At 38.9% G+C, this 17,605-nt stretch overlaps 1 protein-coding gene across 1 annotated transcript in view; it reads right to left on the reverse strand.

Moving 5' to 3' along the window:
* Positions 1-17,605, reverse strand: part of Shtn1 (shootin 1) — an 80,030-nt gene that overhangs the window by 31,572 nt on the left and 30,853 nt on the right. The window contains exons 8-11 of the mRNA XM_026389127.2: positions 13,672-13,818; positions 10,343-10,496; positions 8,272-8,371; positions 3,030-3,112 (exon numbers count right to left, since the gene is read on the reverse strand). Coding sequence (XP_026244912.2) covers positions 3,030-3,112; positions 8,272-8,371; positions 10,343-10,496; positions 13,672-13,818 — 484 coding nt within the window. The remainder of the gene's footprint in view (positions 1-3,029; positions 3,113-8,271; positions 8,372-10,342; positions 10,497-13,671; positions 13,819-17,605) is intronic.

The following is a 17,605-nucleotide window of genomic DNA, read 5'->3' on the forward strand; positions in this document are numbered from 1 at the left end:
ACAGATTCCAAAGGGCAGCAGGAAGCAGGCATAGAAAGCCAATTCCCAGAGATGAAATCAGCTTTCATTTGTTTTGGTGTTGCAAGGTTCCTGATCAGAAAGAAAAGACTAAATCCAAACCCAACCCATTCAAAAGCATGAGTGCTGTCGGCAGCTGCAGAGAAGAGTAAACCTGCAAAAAGCTTGTAATCTGCTCATGGAGCAGACAAGTAACTGGAAATATCTCCAACACCAGACTCCAGAGTGGAAGACATTAAATACTTAAAGGAAAAGAATATGAAGTCGGATCGGGAATGTGGCTCAGTGGTACAGCATTTTCCTGGCATGCACAAGGTCCTGGGTTTGATTCCTGGCACCACCAAAAAAAAAAAAAAAAATTAAAGTGAAATGTTATAGTAACTCATACTAATGAGCCATTCATTTGTATTATTAATACTAATTAGTAGGAAGAGGAGAAGGAAGCTCCTGGAACACACAAGTAATCTATAGGCAGAATATAAAATGTGAGTTCTGTGCTGGTGCAAGGAGAAGCACGTCATAAAATGTAGGACAACACAATTAGATCTATGATCAGAAATTGTCACACTATCAATGACATGCAACAGCTGGCCTGAAGTGGGGAAAAGAGGTTCTAGAAGGAGCTCATGTGTATACCTGGGCTCCATCTAGGCAAATGCTGATGCTTTCTAATAGGTCAGGTTCTACAGGCCTAAAGTGATAGGGACAGAAGTGAGTGGTGGGAACAGGAGGCTAAGGGGATAATTCCATAAAGTGGGCCTACTGTGCTGATCTCTACATGCTTTCTTTTCCAAAAATCAGTTTACCTGCAGCCCTATCTGGCTTAAGTGGATAGTATATATCACATTCCTCAGCAGACTACCTGTTATCTGCAGGAGAAAAGTAGGCCCCAAATAATGTTGATAGAAGGAACCCAAGCTGGGCACGGCAGCACATGCCTGTAATCCTAGCAGCTCAGGAGGCTGAGACGGGAGGATCATGAGTTCAAAGCCAGCCTCAGCAAGAGCAAGGCGCTAAGCAACTCAGTGCGACCCTGTCTCTAAATAAAATACAAAATGGGGCTAGGGATGTGGCTCAGTGGTCGAGTGCCCCTGAGTTCAATCCCCAGTACCAAAAAAAAAAGGAACCCAAGTTACCCTGAAGGGGGAGACTTTTGTGACTCTTTTCACAGATCAGATTCCAGAGCTCAAGGATATAAAGATAGTTCCTTCTAATCATAAAATCTGTAAGAATGTATGGTTAAGAATCCAATTAGAACCAGTCAGCATGGGCCAAGTGACCCAGAGTTGTCATGGCAATGGGGACTTGAAAGTCTGATGTCATTCTGCTATCAGTCACAAGTCAGGAGGTGGACCTGGGCTGGACTCTCTGGAAACTTCTCTGGAATTCCCAATAAAACTAGAGTTCAGGAGAGGCATGCTATCCCTCTCCTGAGAGGACGTCTCCCTTGATAGTGTCCCCTTTCCCTTTTCCTGTCCCTCAATAAACTCATGCTTGTTATTCTGAGTTACACATCTGTAATCTTTCTGACTTGATCACAAAAATCTGAGTTTGAAGGAGGGCCTGTGTGCTGCCTCAGTTTCCTGGAAGGCCCAAACCTTAACAAAAGGAGCAAGGTCTGGCCCTGCAATTTTAAGCCTTTGCTGTCACAGTGGCTGCCCCCAAACTGCTGACAGCTCTGTGCATCTTCTCCCTCCATTCTGTCTACTGGTGCTGTCTTCTATTCCTCCATCTCCAATGACTTCCAGAGTCCTGTGTATTCTGCCTCTCTCAGCAGTTCCTGAGTTCATCCATCATGCCACCAACTGATCAAAGCCACCGTCAACATCCACCTGAATGGCTACAATCTCTTCTTGTCTATTCTCATCCTTTACAGTCTATTCTCTGTTACTTATTGCAGACAGTGATTTTTTTCTTAATTTAGAAAAGACAAACCTCATCATGTTACACCCCTATTTTAAAAGTTCTCCTGCTCTAGGGCTGGGGTAGTGGCTCTGTGGTAGAGCGTTTGCCTGGCTCGTGTGAGGCCCTGGGTTGGATCCTTAGCACCACATAAAATAAATAAATAAATAAAGGTATTGTGTCCAACTACAACTAAAAAATGAATATTAAAAAAATAAAAAGTCTCCTGCTCTTAGGAGAAACTCCAAAATCTTCTCTCTAGCCTCCAGAATCTGGCTCCTGCCTACTGTCAATCCTCCTCTTGGGCTCCCATGCTGCAACCTTAGCAGTGCTCTCCTGGTTTTCTAGCACACCAAGCTCCCACCTCACTTTGCAGTTTTGAACATCCTGCTCACTACCTGGACTGCACTGACCCTGAACACCTCACCCCGATGTCCTAAATGTATGGCCACTCAGCTTGAGCATCACCTCTGACACCAGAGGTCCACTCTATAACCTCCAAGAAACCTGTACTCCTCCTCCACTGTACTCGCCAAAACCTGTATTTAAACAATCACATATTTGCACAGATGCTCACTTGTTCATACTATGTGTAGTCACAGTGGAATGTGACTTTTATATCTTACATTTCCAGTACCTGACACTGTTGTAGTCCACTCTTAAGTCCCTGATAAAGTCCCATTCGCTTGCTCTCAATTCTACAAAGTCTTTCCTCTAATCCCTCATTTGGGATCACTGCCTGTTACACCCCAAAGTACTTGGTTTTTAATGAAAACATATTTCCCAGTGTACCTTCCATGTGCATGCACTTATCTCCTCCAATCAATCGACTGCAGGAAGGCAAGGACAGTTACCTGCTTCGCTCTTTCTTTTTTTCTTTTTTTCTTTTTTTTTTGGTGCTGGGGATTGAACCCAGGGCCTTGTGCATGCAAGGCAGGCACTCTACCAACTGAGCTCTACCCCCGGCCACCTGCTTCACTCTTACAGCTGCTTTCACTCTTCCAAAAACCTGTTCACAAAGTCACACTATTCATATGACAAATGTGTGAACTGTTGAAAAGTTGACATCACCAACTGCTTAAGGTAACCCAGACAGACATGATGCTTACCTGTTTCTGGTGGAGTTGCCTTTTCTTTCTTAGCACCACTGCCACTGGGGTGGGACCGTTTCCGGATCATGGACATGAGGGATCTTTGGTAAAAAGAAAAAGACCAACAGATCTTACTGGAGATTATTATGTACCTTACGATCCAACAGATAAAAATGTACAGATCCTAAATAATCAAAGTCCAACTCTTCTGCAGATGCATGAACACAGAATTTATGTAGTCTACTTTCATTTTTGATACTGTTAAATTTTTTCATCTTTTTGAGGGAAAGAAATATGTCTCATTTCTTTCTGTGCAAAACCAAAGTAATCACCAGAGGAAGGGACTGCTATGGTTACTGAGACAATGCATACATATTTACAAAGGAAAACAGATACAGGAAAAATTCACTATGTAAAAATTCATATGTAAAATTCAGAAATGGCTATCGATTTACTACATTTTGGGGAAAAAGAAGAGATGAGAGAATTAGGAAATGTTTCATATAAAAAAGCAATATATGTTATCAATAAATCTCTACTTGTCAAATATTGGCATAAAAATATCTGAATCTATATGCGATAGACCAACTATTTAAGGATAAAATATATTTAGACCACTGTTTCTCTAGCCTATTTTTAAAAAGTATATAAAATTCAAATTATGATAAATTGAACCACATTAAAGTTTTAAAACCTCCATGTGTTAAAGGATATTATAAGGACTAAGAAAGACAAGTTACAAAATAATTTTTTTTAAAAATCAATGAAAACAGCAGACAACACAATAAAAAAATGGACAAAAATATTTAGCTACTATAGAAGGACATCCAAGTTTCTGATATACAAACAAGAAAGCTGTCTGATTCCCTTAATTTTTAGGGAAACAAAAGTTAAACCCATACTGAGATATCACTACTTGCTCATCAAGTATGAAAAAAAAAGTAAGTCTGATAAGATCAAGTGTTGGTGCTGAAGAATTCTCAAACCACAAGGGTATATACACTGATAGTGCCATTTTGGAAAATGGGCATTATCTGGTGGAGCTGAAGATGTACATATCCTGTGATCCAGAGAATCCACAACCTCAGACTTCACAGAATCGAAAGCAAGCACTTGTGCTCTAGGATACATGTGCAAGAATATCACACTGAATTTCTATAATTCCCTGCACTGGTAAGGACTCAGATGCCCATCAGCACCGTGATGGATAAGCACCTTTTGAGACATTCATCAAGTGGATTACATATCATGCACAGGAATGAACCTCAGTCACACAATATAACACGGAGAGTCAGAATCTATTGTGGTGTAAGAAGAGGAAGACACAATGGACATATGAAAATTCCAATTACACAAACTTCAACAACAGGCCACACTGATATTTATAGTAGTATAGAGGCCACTGGGTTTCAGAACACACTACTACAAAGTACAGCACCCTGGCATGCTTAGTACTTTAAACTGAAGGACACTGAGATGGCCCTGGAGGGTCTCTCTGACCTTCTGCTGCCCTCCTGTCTCCCGCCCCTCTTCTTCTCCCAGAAGTAGGTAGGACACAGAAACTAGCAATAATACTCTAACCTTCCCTGGTCTTTCTATTTAGGAACTGGCCATAACGAGATCCTCTGACCTACTTGTCTGACAGTAGGCCATGACACTCTCATTCAGAGGGGTCCAACCTTATCCTCAAGAGGAAGGAATGCTACAGAGGCCAGGAACTACTGAACACACAGGCCTTGCTGGGTCCCTCCTTGGCCTACTACCATTAGCTCTACCCCTCCCTCCAGTCTCATTTCCATGTGGCTGGCTGTTCCTCCTTAAACCTAAGCATATCAACAGTTTCCCCTAGGTCTTTGGGACTCTACTCTCAAGACATTTGTGTCACATAAGTAAAATGGTTTTGCTTATCTCTTGTTAGCCTGTCTTTTGTTAATAGGAGTGTCAGCAGTGACCCTTACCACCAGTGAAGAAAGGTATGATGCCTTTCTCTATCCCTACAGGACACATATGTAGACAAGACAAAAGTGCATTTAATAAAGGCAAGAAAATTATGCCTCTGTGCATCACCATTTCAACTTCACCATATCAAGCTTCAAACAACTGTCACCCTACATGGAATTATTCAGTGGTGATTTCTACCTCGTAGTTCTTCAAGAACTGTTCTTGTTAGAAGTGGAAGACACAATATCCTATGAACTATGGAACATGGTATGTCAACCTGACTGGGCCAGAGAGTGCCCAGATATTTGATCAAAGGTGTCCTGGGTGTTTCTGTGAGGGTGATTTAAATGAGATTAACATTTAATTAATCAGAAGACTGAGCAATGAAGACTACCCCCCCTGATGTAGGGGGCCTCTTCCAACAGTGAGCACAACAAAAATGCTGGCCCTTCCCCCAGTAAGGAAGAACTGCTCCTGCCTGACACTCTTCAAACTGGAACATCAACCTTTTCCTGCTTTCAAACTTGAACCATCACCACGTGCTGAATCTTGAGCCTGCCAGCCTCTGGAATGGATCTATGCCACAGGTTCTGAGGGCTCCAGCCTCAGACTGGAACTGTACTACCATTCTTTCTCTATGGTCCCAGCTTGCTGACTCCCCTACAGATCGTGTGACTTATAAGCCTCCCACAACTATATTGGACCAGTTCCTTGTAATGAATGACTGACTCTACTTGGTCATGTGCCACATAACAATGTTTCAATGACAGATCACATATACAGTGATGCTCCCAAAAGAGTATATTATTGCCTAGTGACATCATAACCATCTTAGTTAGTGTAAGTATACAGCATGATGTTTGCAGATTGAAACTGTCTTAATTTGCATTTTTCTCAGACGGAATCTCCATTGTTAACAATACATGACTCTGTTTATAGCTATTGACATCTACATCTGTACTCACACCTCCTGCTGGGTCTGGAGAATTCTAACTAATGTACCCAGCCCTCTCCCCAGGAACCGTACTTGTCCAGGACCTGTCCTTCCTACATTCCTTGTTATTTAGGTCGAGGGGTTCCCCAAAAGCTCCTAAGTGAGACAATGCAAAAGAGTTTAGGGGTAAAATGATGGGATTATGAAAGCCTTCACCTAATCAGTATGTTAATCCACTTGAATATTAACTGGGTGATGAGTGTAGGGAGGTAGGGAATGGCTGGAGGTAGGTCACTGGGGGTGTGCCTTTGGGGCACACATTTTGTACCTGGTGAGCAGAGCTCTGTTTCCTGATAGCCATGTCCTGAGCTGCTTTCCTCCTCCACACCTTTCCCCTGATGTGCTGCCTGGGACCAGAGCCATGGTATCAGCCATCTAAGGGCTGTCACCTCTGAAACCAGGAGCCCCAGAGAAACTTCTCTTCCTCTAATTGTTCTTGTCAGGTCTTCTGGTCACAGTGCCAAAAAAGCTGACTAAAATACTCCTCTGATACAAAATGAATAAGGTATGGCTCTTCCTCTTTCTCCTAAAAGGTAATAAAGCCACTTAAGCTATGGGTCTTAGCCCTCAACCCCCAACACACTTTCCCTTCTACCTATTATCTATACCAGGGTAAATAAAGCACATGGCTCAGGAACAAAGTTGGAAAACCTTGATTGACAGGTTTGAAGTCCATCAAAACGTTTAAAACACATGCAAATATGTTTCTTTGACAAGAAAGTATTTCTCATGCATAAAAAATTTCTAAAAATTATCTCCTCTACTATTTAAACTCATCTTAAAATATAAGCCATTCATATTATTCAATAAAAATTGTATTGAAAGAGGCTTATGAAAGAGTTCATGTCTGAGATATACGAAGTCCTGAACTTATATCCATTTCTCAGTCTATTTGTAAAGTACTCTTTGGGGGAAAAAAAAAATCTATTTAGGTAATACTTTACTTTTAATTCTAGGGGCTCTCAACATTTCTGAGACTAAAAATTACAGGCCAACAGCAAGATTGTAATTGCTTTTTAACAGTTTTCCCTCCTCAGAGAAGTGACCTTTCCTATCAGCTCAAAATTCTAGACCTTAGAGTAAGATCAAAGAGATGAATGTCTAATTTTAAATGTCAAATTTGGAATATCTCCTACAGATTTAGCTACCCAGGAGAGAAAGAATTTAAAATACCTGAAATTCTTTCAATTAACTCTTGGATCGATCACGTGTAAAAATTATTTAGCCTTAGCTACTTCAATGGCTTCAAGTAGATTATGTCATCCCCTACTCAGTAAGGAAAAGTAATGAGAATCTTTTTAAAAGGCAAAGTTCCATTTTCATAGTCATGTGGGAGGAACATGCTACACATTCTATTCAGATGGATCAGCAAAGGTGCAAAGCAGGAACAAATGGCCTCTCTGTGTGAAAGGATTAAACAAATCGCATGAGTTAATGAAAGTTAAAAAATCTTGCAAAAGTTTAAATACCATTTGTTCAGGAATAAAGTACACAAAGCACCTAACGCTGTGGCCTGAGGAGGCAAGTGGTCACCACTGCAGGTAGGCTGTCTTCTCTAATTGTGCATGGCAGTCTGGGGAACCACAGAGGCCAAAAATGACTCTAGATCTCCTGAGCCCATGATGCTCCAGAGAGGCCCTTCACTACCATCATGTACCTTGGTCTTCAGAAACAGTGAATTCCTGTCTGCATATATGATTTCCTTTCCCAATAATTTAGGTGTAAATTATTTTCCTTATAAAAGGTTCCTCTTTCAGCCTTATTCAAAATTTAAATGTGTGGCTAAGGATTAAAAAGAACAAGTACTTCCAGATTAATTACTAGTTTGTGACAATTAGTGGGCTTAGGTATTAGCTCAGTACTTTTATTTTTAAAATAAGTAAATCAACTACAACTTTTAAAATTCAAATTAGTGAGAGAAAATGATGAAAATATCCTGGAAACATTCCTTGGTCCTACAGGAATTTTACAAAGAAAATCCCAGTGCAATGGAATGAAATTTTTAAAGTGGACTATCCAAGATTAAAAAAGCAAGATTCTAGATCCTGGGTTTGGAACACCCACAAGGAATCTCAAGGTCAACAACAGATGAACACGTTGGCCATGAGAACTTCTTTACCAAGTGTTTGTGTTTTTTTTTTTTTAAAGCCAATACTCTACATATTACAAGGAGGGAATAATACATTGGTCTTTAATTTTTCTCCCAAGAGAAGCAACCGTCACTCTTTTACGCTTTTTACCAACCCTGTCATGATTCAGTATAAGCTGGTGTTCAAAAGAAAAAGGTGACCACCAGCACTGCCACAGCAGTCCCTTAGCACTTACCGGATGGGATTGGGCGGAGGAGGGGGCAATGGTGGTGGAGGCGGAGGTGGAGGAGGGACTGAATTTTCAGACTGGTTCACCCGTTTCTGGAGTTCATCGACTGCACAGAGGCAAGCATTCAAAACAGAACAGAAGTAAGCAACCTAACATCTTTTATCCATGTAGAAGAAGAAACATGACCTCCCTCAAAATCAAGTACTTTTCACTGAGGCAAAGTTAGAAATTTCAATATGAAACTGCAGGCATTTTAAACTGTTCATTATCTAGTCTATCACTAAGACGAGAAAGGTCTTCCATCTGGTACAACAAAATGGTACAGTCTTTCTCCTGCATATGCAACTTCAGAAAAAAATTCAAACTAAGGGGTGGGAAGTAAGGATTGAGTAGGTTGAAGAAATATTTGTAACAATGGAGCGCATACTACTGGAACACTAAGAAATTGTTAATGCTTGACTTTAAATGTGTGTGGATCAAGAGTTACTTTTAAAGATGACATTTAGTGATGGATTTTAATAGCTGCATACTTCTCTCCTCCGCTTAATTTCCTTCAGAAACTTATTGTAAATGCGAATGTCCTTGATTTTAACCAGATTCACATTCCTAAATGCCTGTAACTCAGAAACTTTCTGCTCTTTTGAAGAGCATTCTGGAGATATAATGTATTCATTCCATTCATCCAAGTCACTAATGAGACACATTTATTAAGGACCCACAATGTAAAAGACCCCATGAATAGTGTTATTGGAGACATAGTGTTCCTGGCTTTAAGGAGCTCAATTTAAATGTATATCACAGGGCTTGAGATGCAGCTCAGTGTACAGCACTTGCCGAGCAAGCCCATGGCCCTAGGTCCATTACATACAGATGCTAATCCTGTCATATGGGTTAATGGATGACAGATACCACGGAGTACTGTGTGCACCCAGAGGTAGAGCATACTGTCCATGACTGACTTCTGCTTTCCCCTACACACTACAATAGGCAGTGCGGACCAAGCTCTCGACACCAAGAATCCTCTAGTTATTCCCTGTGCATGCCTCACTCTCTTTAAAGGGATTCTGAGATCATCAAAGACAAAAGGCATGGTTTCTTTTCTTCTGTATATATTTTTTTATATCCTGGAGTAGGACTGAGTACACACACAGCAGATTCTACATAAAAGCATTTAAATTGAATTTAAATCTCTGCCACTTCCATTCATCATAAAGATGGCCTTGGTTACTCTGCTATTTGCTTTAAAGAATGGAAAAATTCTTAATTTTGGATCAATTTTTATAAAACAAATTGCAATCAATTTTCTCTGTGGATTAAAAAGCATTGAATGTTTTTAAAAGGGGAAAAAAACCTACATGGTTCTTCTGCAGATTTCAAAATTCTAGTATAAAATTAACCAAAAGTATCTGAAGCGAATATTGAAGCTGTTATAAAGCGAATAGCCCTGCCTTCTTAAATTACCCACCTTCTCACAGAGACTTAGACTTACGTTGCGTAGTAATCCAACTTGCACATTCCTGCTAAGCCTTCCAGCCCTGAATGAATAAATCCTTTGATTTAAGCATCCCCTGGTGCTTTAAAAGTTTTTCCATTTAATATATATATTGTTGCCCACTTCATTGTTAGGTGTGGCACAGGAAGTATTATTTCAGGTGTATAATTAGACACCGAAGACAAATGGGAGTATAAGCACCAAAGATGAAGGTATTATTTTTTAAAAGTTTAATTCCTTTTAAAAAGCACTCTAAAATGAACAAAATAAAGTACTTAATGAACACTCATCTCTGGAGCCCTGAGAAATGCTGACATTTTTGGTCTCCCCACGCTAATGGCATCTTTAGGTCTTAATTCTGTACGTGATGTTCACAAAGGCTCCGTGTCCCAAATTGAAGTCTAAATATGTGTGAATGACTGGATTATAGACACTATTCTGCTGAATGGTCATAGTTAGAAATGAAGGGATTGAAAAACAAATTTTGGCATTTTTCTATTCAGTATAACTATACGCCAGGTTTTGTCCTTGGCATGAGATCCACAGGTGAACAGAGAGAGAGAGGAGCCTACTCAACAAGTTTACCAGAGTGCTTTAAATTTCTGGCCTTCTCCTCAGAATTCTGGTATTTCAATTCCAGTTCCTTCTTATCTTCTTCTAGAAGCTCCAGTTGCTGTTTGAGGTTATGGATCTCTTTGTGCAGTGTCTCATTTTCTAGTTGTTCCTCTAATTCTTTGACCTGTAAATTAGAAACAAACAATGTGGTTGTAAGTTTTCCTTTGTTGACAAGTAGGGAATTTTCATGTGGCTTTACAGAAAGATTGTAACCCATCTTAAAGTCACACAAATTCTGATAATAAATCATTACTGGTTCTTTGATTTCATATAAACTTACTAAGGAGTTATATACCAAACACTTAAATTTTTAAATGTGAGTCACAAAAGTAAAATAATACCTAAAGTAGATTCATATACTTTCATGCTCATTTTCAAGATAAAAATTCAAGTAGTAGCTAAAAAGGTCCCTGAGGATCACAATTTGGTAATAAGTTAAAAAAAAAAAAGTTAGGCATGATGGTATATGACTATAGTCCCTGCTGCTCAGGAGACTGAGACCCCATTTCAAAAAAAAAAAAAAGTAAAAGAAGAGGAAAGACCCAAAGGCCTTTATGATCCAGTAATACTTCTTTGAGGAATTAAAAAAAAAAAAAAACTCAAATATACAAAAATGTACAAACAGATTCACTAAAATGTTCCTTATAGCAGCAATGAAAGGCTGGAAATTACCTGAATGTCTACCAGTCTCTCTACTGATTTATGATATCAGGATGTGTCATTAAATGTAATACTATGCAGCCTTTTAAAATCATATAACTTACTATATACTGAAAGGTGAACTGAAAAAAATCAGGTTATAGAAAACTATGCATGGTATGATTCCATTTAAAACACACACACATATTCATTAAATTGTCTACATATAAAGTTTAGATATGCACCAAAATATGATATTCTTGGGTAATGCTAAACTTTTCTATATTTCAAAAATTTATTATTAATGACCATAAGCTATTTTTATAATTGCAAAAAGAATACAGCTGTGTTTAAAAGTTTTTACTGATTTTCCTAGGGAATTTGTCAAGAAGAAAGAAATATTTTAAGCCACATACATGAAAGATTATCCAAAATAAATGTTCAGTAGTAGTGATTGCTACATCATTCCTAACTCTTATCTAACTTCAGTATCTCTACCTCTTCCAAAACCAATTTAGTCCTGTATTCAGTTCAAGTCTGTAGGTTGCAAGCATGTATTATATACAAAATAAACTATAAGTAGTTCAACTTTTCAGAACCAAAGGTTAAATTCCAGCACAAACTGGGCTTGGTGGCAAATTCTTGTAATCCCAGCAGCTCAGGAGGCTGAGGGCAGGAGGATCTCAAGTTTAAAGCCAATCTTGGCAATTTAGCAAGACCCTAAGCAACTAGTGAGACCCTGTCTCAAAATAAAAAAATAAGAAGGGCTTGGGATGTGGCTCAGTAGTTAAGCACCCCTGGGGCCCCTGGTTTCAAATTCCAGTACCAAAAAAAAAAAAAGTGTGTGTGTTTGCGCATGGGCACATTCCAGTATAAGCTGAACAAACGCATTTTCTCTCTCTCTGTATTTGAAATCATGGAACAGGAAAAAAGAAATTCCTTCTCTCCCACCTGTTCCCTAGTCCTCTTTCCCTGGGGGCAATCGCTGTCACCACCTGTCCACCAAGAGGTTCTCCATACCTAGGCCAACATTTCTTACTGAGGAAATAAAACATCAGCCAGACCTCACTACTACCTTGGGGAAAACTTGAGAAGTTCCAAGGATTACATGTCCATATTGTTGCTCAGGGAGAATTTGACAGGTGAATACAAACAGAAGCTCACAGCCTTTCCTCACTGCTAGGTACATTGTAAGTAGTATAAATATTAGTGTGATTTTCCTTAAGTAGCTCCTTTAATTTGCAAGTCTTTGTTCCACCTCATTCCTGCTCCTTCTCACCAACCACAATGACTGTCCTCTCTGTCCAGCACAAAGGTCAGCTGAAGACCTCCACTTGTGCACTGAAATAACCACAGAGGAAGACTTTTACACATATCCATTATGCTGCACAATCAGAAATTCTCTAAGCAAATCATTACTACTAACATGGATTTTTCTTTCTCTCCCTGTTTGAATAAGAACTATGCCCTGCAAGCTCTGTGAGATTAATACACCATCCTCATGTATGTCATCTCTAAAAACCAGTTAAGTTCTTCTCCATCCCCCCTCACCCCCCCAAAAAAAAAGATTTCTAGACTATGCATCACCAGAGACATTTTTTAATCATAGCTCTTTCCCCTTGCTTCTTCAAGAATATTCTTCAATGACTGTTTTCAAGATCTTTATAAAGTCTACAAAAGTGTGCTGCAAGGCCAAATGTGGTAGTGCATGCCTCTAATCCCAGTGACTCAGAAGGCTGAGACAGGAGGATCATGAGTTCAAAGCCAGCCTCAGCAAAAGCAAGGCACTAGCAACTGAATCAGACCCTGCCTCTAAAAAAAAAAAAAAAAATACAAGTGAAATCAGCCAATCCCAAAAATAAAAATACTGAATGTTTTCTCTGATATAAGGAGGTTGACTCATAGTGGGATTGGGAGGGAGAGCATGGGAGGAATAGATGAATTCTAGATAGGGAAGAAGGGTGGGAGGGAAAAGGAGGGGTCAGGGGATTAGCAAGGATGGTGGAATGTGATGGACATCATTATACAAAGTACATGTATGAAGACTTGAATTGGGTGTCAACATTCTTTATATACAAACAGAGATACAAAAATTGTGGTATATATGTGTATTAAAAGAATTGTAATGCAAAAAAAAAAAAAAAAGAATAGTGCTACCTTAGATTAGGTAGAGGGAATTGAAAGGAGGGGAAGGCAGGGGATGTGGGGATATGAAAGATAGTAGAATGAAACAGACATTATTACTGTATTTATGTGACTGTATGACCAATGTGATTCTAAATATGTATACTAGAAAAATGAGAAATTATATCCCATTTATGTATGATATATCAAAGTATATAAGTGCATTATACTGTCATGTATAACTAATTAAAACAAATTAAAAAAATTTAAAAATCCAAAAAAAGGCTGGGGATATGACTTAGTGGTTTAGTGCCCCAAGTTAAATCTCTGGTACCCCCTTCCAAAAAAAAAAGTGTGCTACAATTTCAATTGGGCAATAAATTAATTCGGTAGTTATTCTTTCCCAAAAAATGATTGGAAGGACTTAGTAACTAAGGTCAATATGGAACTATAAAAGACTAGACTGACTCCTTTCATTTTAATATGCCTGTGTAAGTGTGTGTGTGTGTCTCAGCCCCCATAATAAAGTCTGTTACCTTTTGCTGATGCTGAATTCTCTCTTCTTCAAGTTGCTGGGTAAGTTTTGCATTTTCATCTAAAGCTTTCAAAAGCTGCTGGTCAGGGACAGAGCTCTGAAGCAAAAGGTGGCTTTGTCTCTTTAGCTTGTTTTGTTCTATGAACATCTGCAAAAGTTAATTACAAAAATATACATACCAACCAATTCCACACATGTCCTCAACTGCAACCTAAGCAACAGGAAAGTATTCAGACATCAAAGGGAAGTCCTGAATTGTATAACAGTCATGGAGGAGGTGACTGCTAAGATTTCATTTCCAACAATCCTCATATCTTCATCTGCCTCAAAGGGGAAATATATACAACAATCCTACCCCTTAACTGTCTAATATTTTATTATTGCCTTAAAATACAATTACTGTCATAGATAATATCGAGAACTTCTCTTGTGCCAAATACTCCACAGAGTATTTCACAGTCCTAATTTTAATCCTTACATCAACTCTGAGTTAAATACTTCTGATACAAATAGATAATCTTTAGTAAATGCTACATGATACCCATAGTTATAATCATTACATTATCTAATCCTTAGGCCAATACTGTGAAGTAGAGACTGTCATCCCATTTTACTGATAAAGCAACTGAGGATCAGAGGGGTTAAGTGACCTTCCCAAGGACACACATAAATAGCAAGACCAGGATTTAAATCCATATCTGTCTGATTTACAAGCTCAGATTCCTAACCACCTGCCTAATGCCTGCTATTTACTAGAATTAACGTTTTAAGAAAATTTGTTTTCCCTTCCAGTGATGAAAGTAGTTGACAGTAGGAAGACAAGGGGAGAAGGGAGTCAGTATCCTATTTGCTGAGCATTTTATAAACAACTTACACTATTATTCATCTAATTCTCACAACTTTACATGATTGAAAACATTACTTTCTATTCACCTATTATTTCTTTTCCTTAATACCATATCCAAGTTGGCCAGTGGGTGATTCCAAGCACAAAATGTTTCACAAACTCTGAAATCTCTAAACAGTCGAGTTTCACACTTTCAGATTCTTAACAGCATCTTAAAAAAAATATTTTGACTTAATGGTAAGATCTGTATGTAAAATGACTTTCTGTACAGCACATATTCGTTTGTCCAATAACTTCCATTTATCATGTAACAGAAAAAGTCAGCGAATAAAATTCAGGACAAACAATTACTTTCTATCAACCTTCATATGGAAAGTCCACAGCTTTAATGACCAATGCAAACCTTAAACTTAATCCCTGGTCAGTACTGATTTCCAAATCAAAATCCAGTTGTGAACACAGTATATTAAAATGCTCACACTGTCTTCCCATTAAATCTTCCTATGAGGAAGAAAAACTGTCTGAAGCCAGCACTCTTTGCCTGTGCAGGATTTATGAAAAGCTCACTCAACTCTGACAGTGTAATGCAAAAACCAGAACTCTGCAAAGCCAAACAGGTAAATCCACAATTATACATAGTATGTGTAATCTGCATCCTTCCACTTGACTCCTCACCTCTATAGGAGTAAGCATGAGTGTGCATGTGCACATGCGTGCAGGGCTAGGGAAGAAGGAGCCTAGAGGCTTGAAAGTCCAGAAGAGTAATCAATAGTTCATAACAGTACCTAGAATTTTAGACCAATAGTCTAACTAAAGAAATTTATTTCTGATTACCATTACTATTATTATAATAATTTCCTTCTTATACATTTCCCCTCTTGAAACATAATTAGCTGGGCTCCTGGGGCCCACCTCAGAAAGTGCCTCCGGCAGTCAGCAGGAGGGGCCTGCAAACAGCCACTGACCTGGGGTTTCCTTCTACCAGGTGTATTTGAGGCCAAGCCAGCAGGGTGACCACCCAGCAGTAAAACCAAGCAGGCACAAGCTGCCCATCAAGATAGCAGGGCGACAGCTTTGGACTTGGCTCTCTCTTGGCAAAAAGGAACAGTGCTCCTCATCCAGGCAGCGCTCTGGAAAACTGTTCATGATCGCCTGAGTACAACCACCTCAACTGCGTCATCAACACATGTGACATCGAGTCAAGGTTGTTAATAACATGAATTCCTTTTGCAAAACCTCACACTAATCCCTGAACAGTAGTATTGTAAGAGGAAGACATATATAGAAGATTTCCTTTAATAATAACTTGAAAAAAGCACTCAGTAGACTATCTTCTCTGAACTTCAAGATGCCTAAATAAAAAATTACAAATAAATCCTCTTCTAAAAATAAAAAATATTTCAAGAGAATTCAGTCACCAAACACTAATGAATTTGATTTTCAGCTCTGTAAGAACTTGCTGGTTCAAATCAGGAAGCTGGTTTCATTTCAGATGAATAACACTGCAGGAATAAGAATTTCTGAGAAATTTTATAAATCTTTTCAAAGAGTAATAATGAAAAAAAATCTTATGTTGTTAATTTAATTCATTCTTTTCAAAATAATACTCAAATATCTAAAGTATTCAGAAAGAAAAAAGAATCATGTAACAGTCTCATAGTTTACTGGGAATACAGGTAGAATAAAGCATCTGTATCTTAGAAAAGGAAAAAACTACACTGAAGAGCAAAAAAGAATTTTTTTAATTATACAAAAGTCTTGTTAAAATTTCTGAATATGTTGATGAAATTTTAAAAACTTAACACAGCTAAGAAAACATCTGACTTTTTGTTGAAGGGAATTGTATTTTTCAAATGAACTAGTATGAGTAGGAGCCATTATACATTTGAGGACTGATTTGTGTTTTTTACAAGTACGAATATCCCTTTTGCAATTAAAAACATAAAGTAAATAAACTTTAAAAATTGATTTCTAGGCTCGAGACTCTAAGATCCAAAAGGGCAGAGCTCATCTTGCTTTCTTCAGCATTTGATCATCACGTCAACAGCGTCTAGTGCAATCAGATCTGCTACAGGTACTAAGAACAAAATGTAAAAGAGGGAGACCCTTGTGCTAAACTAAGCCATGTGTCTCTTAGCAGCAACTGTCTGCTGAAAACCTGAAAATCTGCAAGCCATGGGCAGGGGAAAACATACTGGCTCCAGTCGAGCACTATTTTTTTAAAAAGTTTTCTTCTCACTATTCTGTAGATCAACGCTAGATGTTTATGCCACCAGTAACATAAGCACCAACCCTGTGGCCTTCCCTCTTCAGAGGTCCTCCTCCTCACTCCAGGCTAATACAGTGCAGCATGTTCGCGCCCCTGCTAGAGCATAAGGCCCAGCAGCTGAATGGCTGAGTAAATCATTCACTTCCAAGCTCTTGCTGTAGTCTTGCTTCTCCTATCTATCTCCTCTGCTGCTGCACCGCCTTTGAGTTTTCTTTGAGCTGCTTTGTATTATAACATCATTTTACAAACAACACATGGAAAATTGAAAATGTCTTGAGATAAGACCCTGGCATCTGGGTCAAACTCAGTCTCTCTTTTTCAGTTTTGCAATGGAGGTGTCTTTGCATTCTCCCCACCCTCCCACCCCCTCCACTGTTTATCTGGTTGCATTATTTATTCTGCTAAAGCTTTTCCACAGGGCTCTAACACACTTCAATTCTGTTTTCCTTTCTACCAGTAATAAGAACAGTATTCACTCATCTTTCATTAAACTCTCTGAATAAAATGAATCATAATATTTCAAATCAGAGGTACTTGGAGTTAACCCTGTGTAGAGTTCACTGCTAGCACAGCTATGCTCAAGCACAGAAAAACCCCCCACACAAAACCGTAATCTCATTGTTGAAACATCATTCCCATAAAACCCTGTCTTCGTCTACAGCCTTGATTCCTCTCCCTCGGTCTGTTTCACACCTCCTTAGCTTTTTCCTTCACCCCAGGTTATACACACAGATACAAAATACTTAAACAACTTGGAGATCTCACTGCAGATCAGCTCCACACCATGACTTGAACCAACTAGCGATTCCTCATTCCCCT

This window comes from Urocitellus parryii, chromosome 5, assembly GCF_045843805.1.
Source record: "Urocitellus parryii isolate mUroPar1 chromosome 5, mUroPar1.hap1, whole genome shotgun sequence".
Classification (NCBI taxonomy): Eukaryota; Metazoa; Chordata; class Mammalia; order Rodentia; family Sciuridae; genus Urocitellus; species Urocitellus parryii.